The sequence below is a fragment of the Bombus fervidus genome, chromosome 1 (assembly GCF_041682495.2).
Source record: "Bombus fervidus isolate BK054 chromosome 1, iyBomFerv1, whole genome shotgun sequence".
Lineage (NCBI taxonomy): Eukaryota > Metazoa > Arthropoda > Insecta > Hymenoptera > Apidae > Bombus > Bombus fervidus.
Window position 1 is genome coordinate 21383066 of NC_091517.1, and position 26035 is coordinate 21409100.

The window sequence follows — 26035 nt, forward strand, 5'->3', positions numbered from 1 at the left end:
TTTTGAACAGAGAAGAACGTCTCCTTAATATTTACATTTTTTGACATTTTTAACACAAATATTCCCTTGTCGCAGAATTTCCAAATTTAATCTCACGTATCTACATATGTACAATTCCTTACTCTCAATTAATTAACATAAACTCGACTCACACTAATTATCATCAACTGACTTAAATTTCCAAGAAATGTCGTATATCTACGTGTAACAGTAATTTACACGCAAATGTCCCCGTCGTGAGATCTTTGGGCTTAGCAAGGAGGTTATATCGAGTCCACGAGAATTTAGTAAGCAGTTAAAAATAAATGACAAAAACATGAAAAAAGGAAGAGGAATGAAAAGATGGAATGAGAAAGAAGGCGGTCAAAGAAGCACATCGAGAGACTGTTAAAACGGTGTTGCGTAATCCTTTGGATTTAGTTTACTTTCGTCGGTGTCGATGCCACGCACGTAGCGTGACCGTGGCACTGAACCAGCGGCACGAACTTTCTCGTGGCCTTCGTTCCAGGAAGACGATTTACGTGACACGAACAGGACGCCAATGACTGCGAACGGTCATCGACGGTCCGAGCATCGCCTCTCCATTCGTCAGATCGTCGTGAATACATGTCGATTTCGAATCGATTATCGCTGTCGTAGAGAAATCGAGTCCTAGTGAAACGAATTTTTTAAAACGCCATGATGCAAGCATTGCGCAATGACATAAAAATGGAAAAGATACATATATCGAAGCTAGGTGTAAGTAATAGTTTTCCGCTCTATGATAGGTTAATCTTCTAATCTCTTGTTCCATCTACGTTTCTTATATAACCTTGTATTCTTATGTTTCTTCCAGGAAAGAAAGTTACTTTTCTTTCTATTTTAGCGGGAATGATTTATCCATAAAAATTTATTTAGCAACCTTAAATCGATATGACTTGCTACAAGTTATTTCTTATAAACACAATTTATTTAAGAGAAACAACCGGATGGTAGTGGATCTTCGGATAGATGCACGAAATTGTTAGTATATCGAGGATGTTTGTGCAAATATTGTTAGGAACATAAGTAAAACAACGTTTGTTTCGAAACAAGACAAAAAGATTTGTTTTATTCACGAAGGGTAGCATACTCTTGATATTTTATATATCTTTGCATATTACCCGTATAACGTGCAGTTTTGCATCTTTATGTTATAAACGTACAACTATTCACAGAGTAATTTAATTTACGACGATAGATAACAATTTCTTATGCGTCAAAATTTACGTCGCTCCATTCCCACTTTCCTTACATCGATTCTACAATTATCTCGCAATACAATGATCGATAGATATCCACGCAAAATATCGTACACAGAGCGAAGAAAACTTTTCTGCCTCATAATTCACCATCAGTCAATAAAACTCAATCACTCCATCAAATAAACAGGCAGGAAAAGAGATCTATCAAACAGACGAACATTAATATCATCCGTTCTATTCCACTTCCCTTCGAACACCACCAAACCCTCGGGTGCCAAGCTTCGTTTGACTTTTAACAAAACCCAAGATGCTGCTTTCGTTCTCGCGAGCAGTTTGCAACGATTTAAAAAGAGTACCGCGGGATGATTAAGCGAACTCTCGATCCTCAACGAAAGTTCGTTGTTTTTAAAGTGCCTGGTGAACCTTCTTGCAAAGTTTGAACGAGAAAAAAGTGCGTGAACGACAGCGGAGCGGGCGAATTATGCGGATGGACGTGCGCAAAGGTAAACTGCGTCATCGTGCTTTCACGAGAATTCCCTTGGACCCTAGCGGGATGACAGGTCGAGAAATATTCAAAAGTCTGTTCCTCGAGCATCAAGAAAGTTATCGACAGCGAATGACACGAACGTAGAAGCTTCGAGGAAAAAGAAAATTCTTCGCGATGATTCGTCGCGTACTAACGCGTCTCTCTTCAGGGAATTGTTCCGAATAGAATCAGCCGTGACAGACCTTGACCGCATCGAGATTGAAATTCAAAGTTGGATTTTTGGGAACCATCGTATCAAATCGACGCCACGGTCCTTTTAGACGAATGTATAATTTAAACGGCGACTTCCACCGTGGTCTTCGACATCTCTCGACGCTTCTCATGGTTAACGAAAAGGTAGTTACCTAGTGATGTTGAAAGAATCACGGTCTGATCGTATTAGACACTGGATATAGTATCTCTTCTCTTGAGAATTTTAATAGCTTCTGATAGTAGTTTTCGATATTTTAAGACGCGAATAGTAAAGTTTATAACATTATCGTTGGACTGCGGATTTCTATGGATTTATGAAGGATACGTATAACATACAGACGTACGTATAACATCTAAAGTATTTTAATCTCGTTAATATTGGAAACTACGCTTGGATTTCGTTTCTCTAGCTGTGTTTATAAAAATTTTCACTTGCATAAACACAATGGGATTGGATAATTAGAGTATTTACGGTGCACGAGAAATATATCTAAAAATTGATCGCATTATAAAAATCAAACCACGGTCCTGTATTAGCTAAACATTAGTGTAATTAACATTTGAACGTATATAAAGTTTCATCCGATAATGCATATCCCTAAATTATTCTAATGCTGATCTTGTTGTCGCGATGTCTCAACTTTTGATTGTCACATAAAGGTAGATGCATGTAACTCGTATTATTCCTTCAAAGTGTCACGTCTCAGGTTGTTTGAAACTTTACGCAGCTTGTCTTCGGTCGGTTGTATCTCGGATGACGCGCAAGAAATTTGAATCGGTTGCAAACGACCAGACAAACGTATTATTTCCTCGGAATATTTTATATCGCTTTCGTAACAAGTTCTCTCCGCTTTCAATCTATTCGTTCCAAATATAAGTTTATTAGGTAATTACAACGCTTTTTTTTGTCCTAGTAAATGTTTAGCTCGGTTATAAAGCCAATTTTTAAAGCCAATTTTTACAGACACTTTAAAATCGACGATCTTCTACCAAACCAACGAGATACGTTTGTTTCGAAGTACAAATATTCCCAAATGTTATCCACCTCGTTCGATATTTACGATTATGTCTAAAATAAAATAATTCTAAGAAAACAACAACGTCTTTCTCTGACTCTAATAAACTTTTTCCTAAAAAATGTTAGATACGATCAAACAATCGGTCCAGCTTTCTCTTCTGCCCCTTTCGCCACGACGACGCTGACGGGTACGATTTTCGCATTTTCCCAAGCGAAGATGTTCACGGCAAAAGGGCAACGAATCTGCATTACACGGGACCCTAATTGTAAGAAGAAAACGTGTATCTCTCTACCGTGCACTGTTGATTCGCGAGTGAAATGTCAGCCCCCGTTCTCTTTGCAAATAGAGAGCGGTAAAGAGAGAAAGGAAGAGAGAAAGAGAAAAGGAGAGACAGGGGTTGGGCGGGATTCACAAGGAGCATCGTACGAAACCAGTTTTCGATCCGATATTTCCTTCAGACAATGGGAACGCTCGAAGAAAACTCAATTGAAAGAGAAATCGGTAGGACGGTGGTAGCCAACCAGAGCTTCGTGGATTTATATTGTAGCCTGATAGCATTGTGCTCGCTTCGAAACGAATCGCGAATATTGCAAACCACTCGGCGACCTTTCCAATTTGTATCGTAACCTTTAGAGAACCATCTAAGAAGAAGGAACGATGGAAGCGACAGATAAACATAGCGAATCAGAATTGTAAAACAAGCAACGGCATTATTAAAACAATTGAAAGTTTCGTGAGGGCCAAGAGATATCAATGTTGGTTTCGAGGCTTCTTCGTTTAGGAGAGTTTCGAACGAACGCTTCTATCCTAACGTGTTTTCTTTGCTTCTGGTACAAATGTTTAAATTACAAGACTTTGGATCCAACTTTAATCATCAATGAGACAAGTGTTTAGTCTGTGAGACTTACATATTATCGACAATGAGTAGGAATTCAAGATAGATAAAACCAACTTCCCTCGCGTGTTCTTAAATATTCTCCAGATCCTCGTTTAAGATTGAGAGATCACGATCGAGACAAACCAAGTAAAATATTTCTCCGGTGGACAAATATTTCAAGACGTTTCAAGTAATTTCAAACGCAAGTGTCACAAATTCAATGGAAATGGACACGTAAATACGGTACGGACATTAGCGATCTTCTATGGATATAGAGCGATATAAATCATCTGCTGAACAACAATACACTGAAATAGCGTGTAAAAAAGTAACGTCTAAATCGCTTTCAAGCAACGGTGTATAAGTTGGTCAGCTTTTTTACCTGTACGATCATGGACCGTAAAATTGAATCAATCAATTACAACTTTCATCATCCCGTAATGAAATGCCAGGTACGCGAGCGACGCGCCAATTTTTTCCTCCGTTCGCTTTCATAACGCCCATATCCACGCGGCGTTACTAAACCGTGCGAGAAACCGTAACAAAGGCACGCGTCTTGCAAAACATCATCGCTTAAACTTTAAACAATGCTTCTCCTTTCAACAGCATACCATAAAATATCACCGGATAACAATATCGTAACGTAAATTCATTCTATTTTTACTTTGACTAGGAGGTGATCGTACGTGAAAAGAATAAGTCAAAAATATTTGTACGATTAAATCCTTTCGTACAATGTTTCTTGATTTATTTAAACACATAAAATCACAGACCTTCTTGCCGATTGTATCGCGATCGCCGTACTAAAAAACGAAACGACTAATATAGTCGGTTGTTTACGGAAACATCTGAACATTTGCAGAAACCTTTTAATATATATCGCGAATATATCGCGTGTGTTCTATGAAATATTTTGCAGTTTTATCAACATCGTAACGACGACGCTCAATGGTCATCGGCTACGTTTAGAAATTTGAAATTTAAAAATGTACATGGAAACTGCAACATAGTCGATGGCTAAATAGCTACGTATTTCACAAAGATCATAAAACAAGCAATTGTTCAGTAAATAAGCCTTAAAATTTAGTTCATCCATTTCTAACGCATACCATATCTTCAAGATCGCTATTTACACGGTACATATTAATTTTTTACTGAATATACGTTTAAAGTAAATACGTCTATCGTAGCTCGTACGTACATTTTTAGATTGACTTCAAATTTTACCGATACAATCGTAATAGTCGCACATCGATGCCAATGAAATTGCAAAATATTTTCTCCAACACGTACGACACATAGATAAAAATTTTCTATGCTGAATATTTAAATACCTTGGTGAGTCGCTAAGTACAAGTCGCAAAACCTAGTACCAATCGAATGACAGGGGTAACAGAAATGGATTTAAAAGATTACGAAACGTCTGAGGAAATAAAACACGACAGAAAAGCAAACAGAAAATTGAGACGGGAAAAAAGAAAAAGAAAAAAAAAAAAGGAAAATGAAACAAACCTTGCTTAATGACGATGCCAGGGGGCACTTGGACTATCGGTAGGGCGGCGTTCGGAGGATTTACAGGGATGCTGGCTGGTGTTCCAGGTGGAGGCGATGCGCTGGCGCTACCAACGGAACCGGGATCGCTGAAGCCTTGGGTGCTGTTCTCCTCCGGTCCGTCGAAGAAGCTCAGATTGAATTCACTACCAGCGTCGAACGACACTTCCGGTGTAAGGGTGTCTGGCGCCGGGGCGCTACCCAGACCCGCGCTCAGCGACTGATCGATTTTGAAAACGTCCATTGTACGAAGAGGTAATGGTGATAATGACGTCGGTGATCGCGCACCTCGGTACCAACTGCGGTCACCATTCGCGTACTCGACTCGCTACGACTCGATTCGCGTCCGGCTCGGTGTTCATCACTTTTCTATGTCGAGATTTATAGGAGACCCTTTTTTCTTTATGCTTGCTATATGTCTCTGTAATTATTCTTTGCCTCTTCCTTCTTCGTACGCTCAAGTACGTAACCACTGTATCACGGTATCGCTATGAAATATTATTCTCGATCAAGGATTAGACGCGAGAGCGCCGTTCTTAAGATCGGTGAAGAACTGAGAATCGAACCGATCCTCGTACGAAGATGTTCCTCGTTTAACGAATCGAAGAGGTGTCACTGCTGATTTATAAACATATATCCTGCGTTCAGAACTCCAAGTTTTGTCGCACGACGAAGAAACGAAACACAGCAACGAAACGGTCTTTAGGAGGTTCACGAATCGTGCGTCACCTTCGTGCCCACCGAATATTCACTAGTGTATCACCGGCGAAACGAACAGTTCGCGAAACGACACACATCTATGCTCTTTATTCCCGTGATATCTTTTCGTTCAATCCCTTGAGCACACGCAATAAAAAAAAAAAAAAAAAAGAAGAAAAAAAAGAAAAAAGAAAAAAAAGAAAGAACGAAAAAAGCGAAAAGTACCTAAACGAGGCACTCCGCGTTTCTACGAATTCCTTGATCCTCGTCGAATGCAGCGTCGGTCCAACTTCGATAAAATTCCCGATCCACTCGCTCGGCTTTCCTCCAAACAGCGTGTTACCTGGAAACTTTACGCGCGAACGATCGTCGAGCACATCTCGTTTTCTCGCGGACCGATTCACCAACGGTGGAACGTCGACGACAGGCACGGAGATGACGAGAAAGACGAAGAAGACGACGAAAAAGACGAAGAGGGCGAAAAGGACGACGTTTTCGCAAGAAGATCGTCAGGTTTCGCGATGCTACGGTTTCGAGAAAGCATTCCTCTCGAACGGAGCTCTCGAGAGCGGTTGAACCGAGGTCACTGGCCGTTACTCCTCAGGCAGATTCTCAATGAAGCTGTCCGCAGGCAACTGACGAACAATTTTGGCACGTCCACGGCTTGGCCAGAGAGCGCGTTTTATCTGTTAATCTCTCTCCTTCAAAGCGCCTTCGAACACATTATGCGTTGCTCCCGTTCATACGATTCTCGTTATTCTCCAGACACTGGCGGCTGGGGGCAATGCTTTTCGGTAGCCTTGAGCAGCCTATTATTCAATCTGATACGATTACGCGCGGATGCTTTATTACGCTCGCCGTGACACGTTTCTATTTTCTCCCGATCCTTATCAATCCGACTCGTCACGAATTTCACCGATTCAACAACTTTACGTCTTGATATGCTCCAAGAGAAACTTATATGGATTTATTATATACAACGTACATGTATCTTCTTTGCGTCTATTCCAGCGCGTTGTTTGCCACTAGCCGAGCAACAGGCTACTCTCTGCTCTTTACTCTTTACTCGAGGAGACGATCGATGATGGTACTCGCGGCTGGTTAAAACCGGAACAAACGCGAGACTGAAAGAAAATATGAGAAAAATGAAAGACGTGGTTCGTTCGAGATGAAAATGTTAAATGAACGAAATCGAAGAATTGTGGATCACAAAATGTGTGTGTTTGGATTCATAGAAGGTTGTTGATCGCGCGAGATTCAATTTCTTTTCCTTTGTTTTCTTTTCTTTCTTTCCTTTTTTTTTTTTTTTCTTTTTTTAACGATCCTTTTTCCCGTGTCAACGCGAAAGCAAACAACTACGAAGCACCTGGCAGCGGTTGCACGAACAAACGGGGAAAAAAATCCGCACTTCACTGGCACCGTGTCACAACAGGAAGAGAAGACCTTTCTCGTTAGCTATCTGGTTGCCCGAGGGCTGCGAAAATCCGTGGGATCGCGATCTTCGACAGGGTTCAGCATTGTTTGAAAAGACGCTCGGTATCGTCTTCGTGCGAGGGCATGTTCTCATCGACATCGTTATTTTCCCTTCTAGCTCTCTCCCTCTTTCTCTCTCTCTTTCTCTCTCCCCGGGTTTCCGCTTCGAAATAAAAACGATGCGAGGGTTCAACCCATTATCTTTCCTTTTTGGTTGAGATCGAGAGATCATTCGCTGCTTTCGCTTTCCTTTTCCGCTCTTCTGCTTCTCTCTCTCTCTCTCTCTTTCTTTCCCTGACTTTTTTTCTATCTTTGTGTTACGCTTATGTTTACATATGTATATATATATTTTTCTCCGTCCTTTCCTTCTTTCCTCTCCGTGTATTTTCTCTTCCTTCTTTATATTTTGTTCGTTTCTCTCTGAGTTTCACTTTGTTTGCCACGTTGCACAACCGAACGATCTAGGGGGAAAACTTTTTTCGGGTAACGCAAGCACGGCCTTTTCCGCCGATTTTCAGTGGGTCTGTGGTCCCCTGGCTTTTCACGTGATCCATCGCTGAAAAGACAAATCAAAACGAAACGAAAATCAGAAACCAAGGGAAAACCACGACTTCGAACGCGATCAACAAAAGAAGAAACTGTTATTCGTTCTCTCTGTTATTCGTCTCTCTGGCCAGACGTATAAATAAACTGGAAGTTCGAGCATGCGCGATCAATCTCGTTCTACCTTGCTCGATTTCCCCGATCTCCTAGGTTTTCGCGGACAAACGAATCGTCGCTACGTACGAACACGCGGAGGAATGCTTCCGCCACGAGATCAAAGCTCATCGAACGGTATCGATAATCGTGTTGCAAGTGAAATCAACGAAACTAAGAACAAGTCGCGTTTCTCTCGGAATAATCTTTCGATTATTGATCGATCGGTAAAGTTTGGCTCGGCCATGGTCGATAGCCGAATATATTAGCGTTTTTATTCTTTTCCAAAACGTTTCTCGCCAGCTGTAACAGCGAAAGATAGTGGGAGAAAAGAGAGAGAGGGAGAGAAAGAGAAAGAGAGAGAAGAGGAGAAAGAAAGGTGAACGACGAGAGAAGAGAAGATCGGTGGATTCGAAAGGAGGAAAAGATCGCGAAAGGAAAAAAGACAGCGAGTCCAGAGAGGAACACGAGGAGGAGAGTGAGAAAAAGCGAATGTCATTGCCGTAATCTTCGGACGTTGACTTCCTCCTGGCTCGTCCCTCCTTCCTCTTGGTCGCAAGCCCCTTCCCAACCACCTCACCCCCTCCCAGTTCGTTCTCTTTGTCCTCTCGTTCTCACCTGTGCGTTCCTCCTCGCGATTCTCTACCTGCTCTCTCGCTTCCTCTTTCCTCCCCTTCACCTTTCCGCGCTGCCTCTCTCTCGCTCTCACGTCTCTTCGCTTCTTCCTTCCTTCTCACTCTTTCGCCCTTTTTCTCTTTAACCGTGGCTCGTTACGCCAGCTCGTGAGTCTCAAATATTTTCGTAACGATTCGCGCGTGAAGTTCCTCGTCGAAAGATTTTAATAAACACGAACGAAGAAAGTACGTAAACAGGTAGATGGTGGATTAGAACAGATGTTACATCCGTGACGGCAATATGATTCGTTAAAAAATCCAAGCCAGACGATTAACCCGCTCTCTAGTTTCACCGGTTTTTAATCGGAAACGAATTTTCGAACGATCGCTGAATTAACATATCAACCGGTATATCGCTCGATCGCAGCCGCTTTCTGCTTGCAATTATTAAACGATAAATCAAGAGACTGTTAATCTTGGTCGAAGTGCATGCGATCAGTACAAGTGCAATAATATTTTACGCGTATTTGCTCTTGCTACATGTAAGATCAGTTTGCACAACTTGGTTGGAAATGTAGAAACGAAATGTTGAAAATCTATGCATAGAAATTTATTTTTAGTTTGCACGGTCATAATGCTTCTATCGCGTTAAAGTTGCGTTCATCCGTGGAGAAATAATTGCGTGATTATCAGATTATTGCGTGAAAAATATTTGGAAATAAGATAACGAGTTAGATGCTTCTTCCGAGTTAAAGAACAGGCCAGGTGTCTGAAATTTGTGATCGAATTTGTGGTCGTACGATCGATGTATCGTTGCATTTGTATTTCATTTAACTCTTTCCTGCTTAATTTCGTATATCCACGATATTGTACCGCAACGAGTTACTAACTCGACGATGAATGTATTTTCAGTAGAACTGGTCCTAATTTTAACGCATTATATCTTCTTATCTTATAGAAACATCAAGCAAACAAGTTTCTACTGTTCATAATTCAAAGGAAAAAATGTCTTCACGATCCAAAAGCATCCGACTTTAAAAGGATTAACGTATAAATACCTCGAGCCTCGAATAATTTAATGCTCTATTCTTTCCCTACAACCGAATTCTTTCGTTATAACTTTCTCTAGAAATAAGTAGGGGAGAAAGACTGTTCAACTGTCCTAAAATTCTACCCAAGCCTTTCAAACGCAAAACTCAATCCGTATCACTCGACTAAGGTCGTCCACTCGTCTGTGCCCACTCAACCGAATCAACGCCCAAAAACATCTCATTGACAGAGTGAATCGGAATTACGACTGCCTCGAGACTCGTGCTTAGTTGCCCTCGTACTTGAGGAATCGGCTTTTTCACGAGGTGGAACGGCGCGCGTCTTGCAAAGGACGAAATCACGGTCGAGCACGGGGCACCAGGCTATGATTTAAAGTCTCGCGGTGTATGCACGAGAGAGGCATACGCGCCGCGGGATATACATTACCCGCGGTATAATCCGTCGCGAATGATTTATAAATCGAGTGAATCACGATTTGGCACGAAGCAAAAACGGTAATCGCGAATTAGCATTTGCATCAAAGGGTTGCCAGAGGTGGAGAGGCCGGGGGGTAGGGAGGATAAATAAGGGGGTGAAAGGGCGAAGGGAGCGGAGAGGGAGGGGCAGAGAGGGAGAGAGAGAGAGAGACGGATAAGAAGGAAGGAAGGCGGGCGCACACACGGTAAAAGCCCTTGTCCGACAAATCGGTCGCGTAAAGGCGCGCTTTGAAGAGAGAGAAGGCTGGTCCGAATGGCGGTTTCGCGGCCTCGCAGACGGTCATTTGTCTCCTGCAACGCCTGCCTCGGTTCCGCGTTCCATCTGCGTCACAAGTCAGTGCGTTCACCTTGCCTCGAGTTATCAAAATCGGATTCGATGCGATAGCCCCGTGCACACGCGTATTCTTGGATCTCGATAGCACCACGTGCTCTTTACCGATGCGAAAAACCGAACTAAATTGATTTTCAATTTTCCCTCTTGTTCTCTTTCTTTTGCGCAGTTTTATCGTCAGTTTCTTTTTCTTTCAAATCTCTCTCTCTCTCTCTCTTTTGTTTTTCCTCTTCAACCGTCTTTGATGCTATCTTTACCGTCCTTTCGTGGTTTAATAAATATCAGCGTGTTATAACTAGTTTGGCTATATAGTTGGCTATAGGCTATATAGTAGCTTATAAGATGCAAATATGCGAGAGATTCCTTTCCCCGATTTAAATACCCCTCCCCACCCCCGTCGAGCCGCGATCAAGAAAGGGAATTCAAGCGTGACGTAATCTGGCCAAGGTGGATTTAGGTAGCCGAGTTTCCTGGAGCTTTTTGTCCGATTCGTAACACCGTTGCGCAAGAGTCGTATATCGATTAAAAAGTTCGCCACGGAACGGAAGTGTTTGCGTTAAGAAGCGTTCAAACGACTAATACTATTTTTATATATATTTTTTTTTTAATATTTTCTTAAAGTTATTTCATTATCTTATTGTTAACGTTATCGCCCGTAAGAGATCCTCTACGCGATCGACATACATCGACGATACAATGTTGGGAACCTTCGATGTTGACAATAATATCGATCGTTCGAACGCTCCTGGAGAAATCACCGAGTAAGAGAAACGATTTAAGCGGTCACGTAAGAGCCGACGAAACTCGCGTAACTCTTCTTCGAACATAACGACGATCTCGTCGATTATTCGTTCCCGATTGCATCGTTTTAGGAAAGATTATTATCTATTTATTGTACTCTTCTCTTTTGTACCTTTTCATCGTTAATTGTGTTCTGGCGATTAAGAAAGGGTTACGCGCGACGTCGAAAATTTTCTCACTCGACGAGAGACAACCGACAGGGACTGAAAACACAATGCGGCTTTTGCAACTTCCTCGGCAATTATCCGAGCGCGGCGCATGCAATTCGTACGAAAATAAAAGGGAAGAGGCGCGAGAGCCACGCTCGACGAGTTTTACCTGCACGAGACGATGCAGAATACACGCTGGCATCCAGCACGCGCGTTTTCCTCTGCGATCGCGCTTCCCTGCGCGGTATTAAACGGCTAGGAGGTTCTAAGCGTCCTTGTCCTTCCAGGATAACAGGACGATGCCACCGCGGTAAGGAGAAGTACCACGACGCGACGCCAGAAATCGCGGACCGTGACTGGTTTCGCCTAAAGCCTCGTTCACACCTCGCGCGAATAGTCTACTCGCGTGTTTTCTTCGTCAGCCAAAGGAGAAAGACAAGGAGAAACTTTCTCTATCCGCATCGATTCGTGGAAAATCCAACGATTTCTTGCTCCATCGAGACTCTTTCCTGGTTCCTCCTCGAAAAACGATTTAGATAACCGCGTCCTTCGCAGAGGACACAGAATTCATCGGACGATCGTTGAAATCGCGATCACCGGGCTCGAACGGTCGTGTCCACTTGGATCAACTCGGTCCAGCACACTGAACGTCACTCAATCTCCGTAATGATCCTCTTTCACTGGGATCATTGTCCGTGCGCGTGCAACCGCGGAACAACAACAACAACAATGGCAGCAACGACGTTAACCCACGAGAAAAAGACGAAGACGACGAAGACGACGATGACGAACGATGGTTCGACGATGGTGACGTCGAACGTCGTCACCGACGCGATTTACTCGGAAACTCGATCGACCTGTTGCGTCGTACCGATGTCGCGACTATATCGACGACGATCGGCAAGTGTCTTCCAGTCAGCGACTGTACGAGCGACAACAACCACGGGGAACGTACGCAGCGCGCGAAAAATATCGGAAAATCTGTGCCGATATTTGCGAAACGGAAGGTACCGTGGCGGGGGATGGAGAACGCGGCGATCGAAAAAGGGGATGGAACCGGGCAAATAGCCGCGAGCTGCCCTGTTACGATCACGTGCGTTTGTCACGAGTCGCGGTGGTGTATACGGAGCCGACTCGCTCGCTCTCGTGCGAGTGCCGAGAGCGAGTTCTCTCTGTATGTTTCTCCGTGCTCTGTCTTCGTCTCCGCGAACCGACTCTCTCTCCTTCTCGCTCGCTTACCTTCCACGCTTTCCACCTCTCTCTCTCTCCCGATCTGACCGACCTGGCGCTCCTCTATTTTCCTTCCAACGCGTCTATCTTTCTCGCTCGGTCGTTCACGACCAGCGTTTCCCATCTTTGTCGCGAAGCTACGCTGTACGACGTCCTTTCTCGCTCTATCGCGCGAGAGAGAGTCTTACCTGTGAGGTAAGTAAAACCAGCGTTCCGTCGTACGTGTTACGGCATTGCGCGACTCGCCCGACTCGTAGCCCCACGCTCTGCCATTACGCGGGGTTCCGCGGCTCGCTATAGCGGAGAGGGGAGAGCGCGAGCGAGCAAGCGAGCGAGCCAGCGAGCTAGCGAGGTAAGGGGCGGGGGCGGAGGGGTGGAGGAGCGATGACGAGTAAAAGGGTGGAGGAGGAGGTGATGGTGAAGGTGGTGGTACAAAGCGAAGGAAGAGGTGGTAACGATGGTAATGCAACAGGGGGTAGCGACGGGGCAGAGGGAGCAACAGTAGGGCGAGAAGGAGAGGGGCAGATAACCAACTAACGAGGGAAAGAGACGCGCGTACAGGGAAAAGGGAGAAAGAATGACTACGAATGAGAAAGAGAAAGAGAAGGGGAGAAAAGGACGGAAAAAGGAGAATTAAGCGACTGGGTCGGAGGTGAGTTCTGGAAATGGTGGTAGGGGCTGTGGTATCGAGGGGGGTTCGAGGGGGTTAGGTGCACCAGAAGAGGGGAGAGGAGAAGGCGAAGTTGGAGGTGAGCCCTGTCGTTCGGATCGTACCGGTGGGGGTAGCGTGGATCGAGGCACGCTTGACGACCGGAGAGGAGGGGGTAATCCGTAGAAGCTGGGTGGGGGATGCGAGTGGACCAACTGGGTTCGCCAGCAACCCGCGGTTCATTGACCGAGAAGTGCCGGGAGAGCCGAACGGTCGGCCGTGTTCGACCCGCTGCTAAAACAGAATTTGTACCGGCACTTTATGCGGCTCGTCTAAGTACGCGAGTCGCGTGAAACCGACGAGGATGGACGGAACATGGACGCGGTGGAGCGGACAGCTACGGAACGGGCGAGGGGGGTGAGGGTGAAACGCGAGATAAGGAGAAGGAGACTGGGAAAAATTTCGCGATGCGCCAGCCTCGGAGGGAGATTCTCGATCGTTCGTTGAGAGAAGACGGAGAACGCGGCGGTTCGGCAAACGGGGTTGCAAGAATTTCGGCGAAGTAGGATGGGGGAGAAGGGTAGGCGAGAACGAGCGAGAGAAGCGGAGTGGGGCGGTGTGCGGCGCGAAAGAGCGTAAGCTGTTGCGCTCCCGAATTCTGACGATTCAATTAGGCAAGTGCACTCTGCAGCTCAAGAGGAACCGCGACAACGTTTCCTGGTATCCCGATTTGATTTTAATCGTACCGCACAGCGACCACCCCTCCGATACGCGGTGCCGTGCACCTACCGCGTTATGCATTCTCGTTAGACGAACCGATGGCACCGTGCGTCGAAAGTAATCACGCCGACGTTACGATTAAGCGAATTAACGCGCGGCTCGTCGAGTTACGTTCGTTTCGTGGTTAACGTCGCAACTGCCGCCAGTGCGGCTCTTTAAGTCGTCTAGAGACGCGTTTTGTGCCAGGATGCGATTTACGTCGACGACGTTCCGCGGAACAACAACCGGAATAGATAGAGGCGTGAAATAATAGATCGAAGACAGCAGCGCACCCTCGACACCGCGAACTCTATTATCATCGGTCAAATCGTAAGACTATGAGAGAGATGCGCGTTTACTCGCGATACGAGACAAAAGTTTTCGCGTACGCGTCTTCTTGTCGCTCGTTGCGTCCATGTTTTGCAACCGATTGACTTTAGAGATCGATCGATCTACGATACGGCCATTAGATCGATGCTATCGGGTTTGCCCAACGTGGAAACGCTGGCATATCGATGCGAACGATCGAGTTAGACGATGATCGGTTCGATGACTTATCTTCTCATTGCCTGGCTACGCGACGATCATCGTGCGTTTCCTGATCGAACCCGCGATCCTGCATCCAAGAAAATGGCCGCCGGTTGAACGACGACCGACAGCATTTACGAAAAAGGGATGAAGTCCCCGTGTAAGTAAGTCTGTCGACTGCCGGTGACCACACGGCCGCACACTTGTCGGGAAAGGAGATGCGCAACTCGGTGTAATGAACCTGGGAAACCGGTTACATCCGCGCGTGTATATATACAGATCGGTTCGGGCTGTACTTACGTTACATTACGCGAGCTGCTGCTACTCGCGATCGAACTATTGCATTGCAGCGGATCGAGCAATCGAACTGCCTGAAACATTCCTCGTCAGCTTTATATAGAGGAATCTCGATAAGTATTTTTACGGATACGGTTCATACGGAAGGCTATCTTCGCGTAAACGCTATCGGATTAAGCGAACGTAAGTGGATGCGGAGTATATGAATGTTTTTTATCAGCCACGACGAACGTCAGAGTATAAGGTATAGTATAGGTGTCTACGCGAAGCTAAATAACATATTTTTACTGAAAGAGACAGAAACAATTATTGCGCGATATTTACCGGCGTACGATAAATTAGATGTCAGGTGTGAAAGACCGAACGGCGCGGATTATTTCCGTACTTATCAGTAGCATACATAGATCGAGGATAAGTATAGTTAGTAGCGAACAGGCATTTCGTTCATTTTTCGAATTTCATCGATATATTTTGGAAACACGTTTTCCAAAGCTCGAAGCGCGTGACGAAAGTTTTGTTCGTAGCTTCGACGCAGCTCACATTGGCGAAGCGAGCGCATAAATAAATTCGAAAACACAACCAGTCGATACCAGATCTCTACAAAAGTTCGTTCGTTTCATTTTGGCAAACGGCTATCTTCGGGAAAGAGAAAGAGCTCGCGACTGAAAAACGCAACGCTTTTTATACTTCGACTGTTTTTACCCGGGCACAACATTTATTTCCCGGATACGGTCCCTGCATTCTCACGACGACCACCGAAGGCACGGTAATGCAACGGCACATCCGGCTAGCTCGCTAAATCTATTTTATTCATATTCAATTACCCTGTCGTACTGTGTGCGCGAACCGAAAATAAATTCACCGCAAATCTCTCGCAACGACTAGAGGTGGGATAACTATTGCCGAACGATCGCAAAAACGTAAACGAAATTCGATGGCCGCTTTTCTCAATATAGAATCCCAGGTTATCCAGACACGAACACTTAGATTCCAAAATAACTCTCTAAACACTCGAGGATCGCAAAGATAAGGTATGACAACACACATTCGTTTGATCCTCTTAGAAATCAAATTGATCCTACTTTACCTTGTATCGACTCCTTAATTTCATCACGCAAATATACCGTTAACGCATAATTTTCATTTTCACGATTTAATTTCATGAGCTCGTTGGTCGCAAGAAGGTGAACGAAACACGAATAATGGTAGAAATTCTGCGTCAAATTTGAAAAAAGTAGTTCAACTCATGGAACATTGAAAACAATTTAAAACTTCAATACCTCGTCAATCGTTCGTGCATCTTCAAATCCGTCTCTTTGTTAAATTCCGATGCAGCTCTCTTGAGAAATATTTACATCGAAGATACCGGTTTCGAAAATTTTAGGTATCTTAATCTTAACTCGTTAATTTCTTCCACGAAATTTCTTTGCACAAAAGTGCACCTGTCATCTACCGCTAAAAGCCTTACGTCTTTCAATCGGACAGGTTGACTATCTTTTTAACCATGTTACATTAAAGTACGTTCCTTTAACCGCCAAATACCATCAAAATTGCATTTATCATATCTTCCCCTCGTAATCTTGGCTCGATCAACGATTATTTACATATACATACACGCAATATCTCTTTTACTGCAAATAAGAACGGCGGATTAAAATTCCCACAATCGCAATCGTAAATTTTCGGCCTGCATTTCCGTCCGCCAAGGACAATTCCTCGAACGAACGATGTTTCATTGTCAAGTAGAAATCTGTAGAGAGGATAGTTTGCTGAAGCTGGCGTGGCAAAGGGCAGTCCTGCGAGAGGAGAAAAAAAAAAAAAAAAAAAGAAATGCGGCGATTCAATTATCGCGGGGCGAAAGGGTGAAAGCGGAACTTCCGGTCGCCGGCATCTTCCGGCTCGGCGTAAACCGTTCCGGCATAAAAGGAAGGATAAAGAAAGGGGTGGCGAGGTGCAGGTGAATGCAAGGGGTGGGAAGAAAGCTCCGGAGGAAAGCTACGTGTCGGTACGAGGGAGTTGGAACGGTGAGCGCGGGATAGAGTTTGGGGGTTTAACGCGAGAAGTAGCGTAGCTAGGATGGCAAAAGAGGTAGGTGGAGGAGGTAAGAGAGAGGGATGGGGAGGTTGAAGAAAACACATAATAGGGTGGGGCGCTTTGCTGCCGCTTTTGAATCGATCCAACGCCGGCTACAGCTGGAATCTCATCCCACACCGGTTCGGTCAGCGGTTCTCATTCTTTACCCCCGTTTCACCCCTCTTATCGCCGCGAGAAAGATTATCGCGGGTATATCGAAGGACAGAGGCTGCGATTGGATTTAGATTAACATCGGCTTTAAAACTGTCGGCCGAGGACCAAACTGCCTTCGACGATAAAACTGGGTCGTGGGTCGACCAGCTCGTATCAGACACGTACGTGTCAAGCACGGATGAACGAGCTTTGAGTACACTTGTTAGCCCGGTCCGCTCAAATACGCGGCCGGTTATTAATTCGTCGTTGTCCTATCACGAGCCCCGGTTTCGAGTAGGCCGAACGATAAATCAAAATTGCACTTTGCAATTGGCGAGCGTTATTAGCTGACGGGCTGCCACTACGGAGGATCGCGTTTTATCGATCGTCTCGTTGATTAACTCGCCAACGATCGACTAATTCCCTGTTACCGACGTTCTTCCTCGTTCGACCTCGTATACGTTGGTCCGTGGCAGGCGACAAGTTTATCAGAAGCTAAAACCAGTGCCGATTCCTCGCGTTCCAGGCAAAACGAAATCGAGCATGCGATTTTTGTTCTCCACGCGGCTGAATTAATTTCGATCGTGCAATCCTGTTCTACAAGTGTCTTATGGAGCAACTAGACGTTATACGGATGTCGTTAATTAACTCGCGAGTTCCAAAAACTGATATAATATCGAAAGAATTCCAAGCAGAAATGTGCCGCGTGTTCCGATAGAAACTTTGATCAAGGTAACTCGTTCTAAGAGTGGAAATTATGCCAAAATTACCTTAGCCGCAATCTGCATTCATCAACTTCGTACATCGAAAAGTACGGAAAAGCGATGATATTGCGAATACTGTGTTTTGCATTCACCTTAGAATACACCATCACTCGTTACATTCTTTTGCAATAAACGAACTCGTAGAAACAAGTCGTCTGCTTTTTGAGGACCGAACATTAGCCGCTTGATAAAAGTAAGAAATTCAAGCAAAAAGTGAAGTTGATCGATTTGTTCCTCTGAGAGGCTGAAATATCTTTCTTTCTCGTATACGTACTCACTGACTTATAAGGCAAACTTTCAAAGTTTCTTATTTCTGGCCTTAAGTTAAAAAGCATTCCGTTTCATCAGGACCTCGAGCAATAACGCGATAAACGCGTTTTAAATAATTTCCTCTTCTCTCTAAAGAAACTCGCTTTAAAAAATGCTAACAAAAGACGAAGCTTCCCCTTTTCACCGGTCACAATAAGTTCGCCGCAAGTCAGCGTTCATTTAGCGAGACCAGCTTCGCGTGCTCGCGGAGAAATAACCGGTGGCTTAAATTGGACCAGCGAGGCCTCAGGATCATTTATAATAAAGACTCACCGTTGTTGTTGCGCAGGATGGAAGCAGGACTCGTTGCCTCGAGAGGGCTGCTGGGTTCTTCCGTGCTTGGCTCCTTCTTCACGCTGAAATGGAAACATCTATTATGTATTCAATCGAACAGGGTGTAGAGAATGGATAGAAGGGATGAAATCGGCCGAAAGTAGTCCAAGATCGACGCGAAACAGAGAAAGAAAGTGCTCGAACCAGGGTCGTTTAGGTTCCTCTTCGGGTCGTTCTGTTCGCGAATTCGCTTCTTCCTTATCGCACACACGGGATTGTGTTTGCGCGCAGAGAGGTGGTCCTTTGACTACGGCCCTGACTCCATCCGAGCAATCAGGATTGACCTAGTTTTTAGTTCAATTTGCGCGGCGAACGTGCGTTTCCCTTAAGCCGGCCGAAATGAAAATGGACCAACAGGGGAAAAAATCGAAGATGGATGGGTCCACGGGGGCCAATTGCACGGATCGGAACGATAGTCGTTGTAAGAGAAATATCACGTAATTGTAAGCGATTTTTAAAGAACCACGAAGTCTTTTCGTATCGGTTCTCTGATTTTGAAGGTATTCTAAGTACGAAATAGTTGAAATAGGAATGATTGAACGTAAATCCAGATGAACTTTTGTAAAGAAAAAAATCAGTAATATTTATAGAATATCGTACGACATTGTAAAATTGACGTTATAACGATGAACGAATCTTGGAAATGTTCAGGAGATTAAATAAGAGATAAAGAGAGAAAATACGTGCTTGACTCTAAAACCAAGTAAGAAGACAATGTTGGCATTGGTTGATAGCGTGTCAGAATTTCAAAATTGCTTTCTTGCAGAAAATAAAAATGTGATTCATCGCGTGACGATATTAAGAGTATTGATACGTTTCATGAGTTCGCTATATTTTAAATGTGGACGAATGCGTGACGTTTGTATATTTAAGTAGAAAAAATACTTATGCTGTGAATCTCCGATACAGAAAACTATTGGAAGCTGGCTAATACCAAAGATTCTTTTGCGTTAACCAAACGAAAGAATCTTACTATGATAAAGATTGACATCAAGTCCATCGTTGAAAAAAAATTTGCAAATACGAAAAGCGGATTGGAAATAAAAAAGGTACGGGATACGATCCACTAATTATACGTATATCCTACATTTTTTAGTATATGTTTGAACATGTTTGAATAATATAGAGAACGTTGGTTATTATCGTTGCTTCTCCCTAGCCGATTTAGCTAGCTGTTTAATATTTGTTTATATAGGATATATCGCAATTATTTTGATCTCCCTTCACTCTTGGTAAAATAAACACGAAATGACGATTAAGAAACGATAAAGACAGACCCAGGGAGCCTGATGTAAATATAAATATAACGTGCATATATAACGTACGAATGCTCGTCTAATTAGCGTACAGTTACATTTAATTACTACTCTTTCACGATGCGATACACGTCCAAAATAGCTTTCGCTTCGATTGTAACGCTAAATAATGCTAGAAAGCCAACTGTACGTTACAACAAGATAAAACGTGAAAAATGAAAACTTTTCAAACCCATCTATTTTCAAGCGTGACTGTTACATCTCTATATCCTAATTTCACACAAATACGAATCCCATCGATCTACACCGACGAAATATGTTACGATTAATAAAAACCTCTGTCAAAATGTTAAACATTTCATTTTTCGTTAACCCAGAAAGCTTACGTGGCTGGATCGTATTAAAGTTTGATACGATTTTGTCATCCGCGATTGCAACAACGATACAATATAAACGGACACGATAAGAAATTATATCGAAAGCTAATACGGTCAGCTGTCGTGTTCCGCGAGGCATCGACACCAACTCGTCGCGATTCGACAGGTTGGAAAACTCTTCGCGCAAATATTTTCCCCGCCAACGTCTTTGATGCTCCTTCAAAGAGGATCCCGAGTTCATCAATAACCGATAGATCTAAGAGGATAGATCGACACCCCCGGAGAGGCGTTTGGAAAGGGGAAGCCGCTTCTCCTCTATGAATAGATCTCCTATTTCGGAAGCCGAAGAGTACGTGTTATCGAGCGGCGACCAATAGCCCGCGACCGCTTTGAGCCGCGACGATGATGACAGAAACCATACGCTACATTGGTGTAGGTGCTACACCACTATTCCGAGTGTCGTCGATAATAATTACTCGCCGAGTTCGAGTGAAACGAAGTGGGTCGGCCGAAAATATCTGTACCTAAAAGGTGGTCAATCACGCGTGATCCGAGCCGCGAATGCGACCAGAGATCGAAGATATGAAATATAGAAGATCGGCATTGGGAATTATTTAAGCGATTTTTAATTAATTAATCAAGCATTCGAGAATAAACTATTAAAATATTCGTAGAGATATCTGGTATGTTTGCCGTGGTTGCTTTTGAAGTTGCAACATACCAGTTGCGAATCTTTCATCGAAGAATTTTGAACGTTGAATATACGAGGTAATTACCGAGAAACAAGACAGGGATGAATGTGCGAAGGAAAGCAGACGATGCATGTACTAAGACGTTTTATCAACTATATAGCGTACTTAAAGCGGATTTAACAGACGAAGTAGAATCTTTGGACAAAGAAAAGTCGATAGAAGCTTTAGCAAAAATAGAATCTCCTTGGGAAGTAACAAGAAGATTGGGACATAACATCGATCATCATAGAAATATTGAAAACGGATACCGCGTGAAAGCTTTATTACACCTGCAAGCGAGGTTCCATTTTCGATACTGAAATGATAATTATAAAACATAGAACATTTACGACACGATTAAATTTTCACAATTAGCAAATGGTAAGCGAGTATGGAAGGGAATATCATAAAGAGGAAGAATGAAAATGTAATTAATAGCTCAGATATTATTATCTTCATAAGTTTAAACATCATCGAGTTATCAAATTTAAATATACGTGCAAGAAAGGGTAATGAGATCTTCATAAAGATTTGATTCAAAGATATCAGACTCTATAGGTAACTGATACGGATATCAAAGCGACAAAGAGCGTAATTTATCCTAAAAAGGCAACTACCATTGCGAACGAGTAGGGCTCTTATTTCTAATTTAGCAGAAAAACAACATCGTTGTATTTGTTTGGAAGTTACTTTGAAACAAGTAGAATAAACAACATTATACGTAATGGCGGTTAGCTATGCTTTTCGTATTTAATTTTCCATTATGCAGAATTAATACTCTCCATTCCATAATGAAGAATTATCAGCCGCACTTTCAATATGGAAAGCAACAATATCATTCTAAATCGATTTTTAATACCATCCGACCACGTTTGAAGTTGATTTTATTATCATCTTATTCCGGTGTGTCAGTTCGAATTAAAACCGGAAGAACATCGACGTTTTTTAACAGTCGTTCGTAACAATATCCTTGTCCGTAACAAAAGATAAACAATATCAATTATTGTACGACGTCGCAGAAATATTCTAAAGCTGCCGAATTTAATCGAAGGATTATGCCGCGAGTTACTTCTCGCATGCCCTACAATTTATCCGAGACATCTTTTCTGTATTCTATACGAAGATCATAGGATATTAGCGTGATAGTCAATTTTAAGATCCAACGCGCTATTAATCGTATGGAGATCGCAGGAGGCAAACGTAACGAGTACATTTCTGTTGATTTTTCAATTTGATATCACTTCACAGAACTGAACAGGATAGTCTTGATACGACATCATTGAAAACGAAAATAACCTGTTAATTCCAAAGATGTAAATCTTTTAAAACTAGTCGATAAGTTCACGAAATTTGGTAGAAGTCAATCGCATTTTAATCTTATCACGAACAATCTTTTGCAAATTTTTAAGAGGATGAGAAAACACGTGGTTGACTCTTAAAAAAAAAAAAAAAAAGGAAATACAAGTTTGGTAACTTAGGATTGATTAACAACATATTGAATTGCCAAACTGCTTCGCTGCGAAAAAATTATCGTATTGTTCCCGCCTGTATTGTGTGCGTAATCTGAAATGAATGAACTCTGAAAGGACGTGCTATGCTGAACTTTCAACGCTTTAAGTATCAGAAATGTTCTTAGCCGGTTACAAAATTTAGTGGATACATCACTTGTTTTTAGAATATCTTTAAACCCAAGAAATGACTAGGTTAAAATCGAGAAATACGAATTTATCGTGTTTTGTCCGTACGTAGAATTATAAATTACAAATTTAATTTTGTTCCAACTACCAGAAATTTTAAAATAGATTTCTAACCAAAGATCCATTGTAAAACCTTGCTATACAGTCTTGTTCCTTTTTCTTTTTTTTTTTTTTTTTTTTTTTCTTGTGGAATTAAGGAGCGCTAGAATAAGCAGAGCATCGTGTATGAATGATTTCAGCGAGTAAATCATAACAAAAGCGCATAATGAACATTTACTGCACTTGGCAAACGAGAAAGTGTAAAAATAAAGAATCTCTCGTAAGTTCTCCGCTTAGATGCATAGTTAACGGTAATTATTTGTGCCGAAAGTATGCGCGTAAGGAAAAAAAGAAGTTAGCAACACCGTAAACACACTCGACTTGCTCGGAGAGAACTTTCATTTTGAAATAAGGATTGTATGATGAGCGAGCGTAGATGGCACAAAAAGATATGTAAATGGTTTTCGTATAGCGAAAAATAAAAGAATGCGAAGAAGTGGAAGCTTCAGAAGCAGGTTGGTAATTCAGAAAAGATATCCCGGAAATGAATATCGTTACACGAGTAAGTCTATGCTTTTATAATTAGCTCATACGTGTATATGTTTGCATGATGCTTGTAGAATATTCCCTTCTTCGATATAAGATACATTACGTATAGGAATATACGGAGTATGGAAAAGCGTGAAAAGAAAATTTTGATATTTCTTTTTTTAAGTAATCCAATGACGCGATTAATTTTTATGAATGCGATTTTAACGGGAACTAAATAATACAACAAACACTAATATATTGATTCTGGATTATCGGACGATGCATATATAATGTTAAATAATTGCTAATGAGCTAATGTTTGTAGTAATAATCCTATGTTATACGTATAATATAATAACACTGAACATTAACTTTTGGGTAGTATATATTGAGCAGGCCAAGCTCGATAGTGTATAAAAATAACGAACAAATAACGGAAATTGAGTACTAGCTTCGATGAAACATTTTTCCTGTCCGCTCATATGACACGGTTATTATTATAAAGAGAAACGGCGCATAATGACAACTAAGTAATGAACACGCAGAACGTGCATATTGCGCGTGAAAAAATAATGAACAACGTTCATACGCTCATTGATCCAGTCGCGAAGAAGTATTAACACATTGTAACCAACGTTTCGACTTCCGTTTCCCCTAGTTGTGCCACAGAAACGTTGGAACGATAAGGAACGCGTAATTTTTATTTCGAAACTCGCTTGCCCGATCTCTCTTTCGTTCCGAGAGGCACAATGTATTCAATTAAATTTCTTTATTCACGCACTGTAAACCACGAACAAGGTTTAACGCTTGCAGAGACCTTCCCCGGCATTTGCGTTTTTAAAAACAATGACTAAAAGACGAGGAAATCGACTTGCCAGCCGCTGCAAAAAACGTATTTAAAATTAAATGGAACGTCCATTTCCGCGAAGCTTTTCTCCTATAACTCGCATCTCGTCAAAACTGTTTATTTTGCAAACGCGTAATAACAACGATTAATTTTATGAATAAATGAACGGCAATTAATTTCACGATAGAAAGAAAATAACGAAAGAGAAGCTCGTTAAATTGAACTACGTTGATTCGAAATATTGGAAAACATATTTTATAAATAAATTTTATAAATAATTAAATTTTATAATATATGAAGTTAGTATACTATATAACGTATATACTATATAACATATAAACTAACTGTACATATACATTCTCAAAATAAGGAAATATCGGTTATAAGTAAATTCAAATATGTAAATTTTTATTCAAATGTCAAATATGTAAGTATTGATTAAATTTTAAATTCGTAAAATGAACATCGTTTCGCAACAAGGAAGTCTAGAGTTTATAATAAAAAAATAATTTCGTGACACAACGAGAAGATAGTCAAAATGACACGCTATAAAGTCATCACAATTATAAACTATCCTACAATCAAATTGAATTCTCATTGTTAGTTAGTTATAAATGACCGCAAAAGTACAGTTAGCGTTAGATTTCATTGCAGGGTTAATCTTAATAACTTCAACTTCAATTCGAATTCGAATTCTGTATCTTACGCGATAAATGGCGTACATGGATTTTATCGCGTAAAATGGAAAATTCGAATTAAGATAAGGTATCCTAAAATTAAGTAATTTAACTATGTAGGTATATCATATATCGTATATATCATGTAATGATATACATAGTTAACACATTGATACCAATTGAATGATACCAATGATATCAATTGAAGGTTAAGTTAATAGAATGATACCAATTGAAGGTTAGGTTATTATATAGCAGGATAATGATAAAGACCATGTCAAATAAGTTATACTGCGAATAAGGAAGTCATAGAAGTTTTCTTCGTTTATAGTAGCAAAATTCATATATAGGATATCGTGAACGTAAATACGAATTCGGTAATTCAGAAAAAAATCAGTCAGCAGGTCTTGGTCGTTTATATTTATAAACCGGCTGGATAAAAAGACAAGGCTGAATGCTGAAGACGAGACGTGATGCTCTTAAAGTTTGCATTATTAAATGATACCTGTACAACTGTATTCAGTTCCAAAAACATGGACACGATAACAAAACACGACTCTATCATCTTTCCCAAGGGAGCACTTTAGAAGATCATGCACACATTCAAAAAGTTTCGCCCGCTTTGTCAGGTTACGCGACTGTGTAATAGGAAAAACGTAACGACTTCAGAAGCAAAAATCTTTCACGATGCACAAAGCGTTATCTCCTTATACACTAAGTAATGCACACAGTCTGTTCTGAATAATAATAAAATTCATCAAAGTATAAATGTTAATTCGACTCTTTCAAATAGATATTGCCGCCATTATGATGAACGCTTCCCGATATAATTGAGGAATTGAAATTGTAAACGATATAGACGTCAGAAATAGAAATTTAAAGAATAAACAAGAAATATTAATCGAAATTGATACTTAGTTTCCACTGAAATATTACTTTTTATTTTTTCATTACTTGTATCGTTCGTTATTTCAAATCCTCAGTTGTACCAACACTCTTATTTTTAAACCTATGTACATGTATATATGTATATCTTCCTCGAAGTTTATTTCAAATAGAACAGCAAATAACGTAATGTACATTATAC

The 26035-nt window shown here is 41.9% G+C and overlaps 1 protein-coding gene across 5 annotated transcripts in view; it reads right to left on the bottom strand.

Annotated features, from left to right (window-relative positions):
• Eip78c (Ecdysone-induced protein 78C) overlaps positions 1 to 26035 on the bottom strand; it is a 134359-nt gene that overhangs the window by 107805 nt on the left and 519 nt on the right. The window contains exons 1-2 of one of the 5 annotated variants that reach the window (XM_072009290.1): positions 18734 to 18816; positions 5371 to 8137 (exon numbers count right to left, since the gene is read on the bottom strand). In XM_072009290.1, the coding sequence (XP_071865391.1) occupies positions 5371 to 5653 (283 nt within the window). In that variant the 5' untranslated portion in view covers positions 5654 to 8137; positions 18734 to 18816. Of the gene's footprint in view, positions 1 to 5370; positions 8718 to 11867; positions 12805 to 18733; positions 18817 to 26035 lie in introns of those variants that run through there. The other 4 variants (XM_072009286.1, XM_072009299.1, XM_072009306.1 and 1 more) reach the window with 4 other exon arrangements.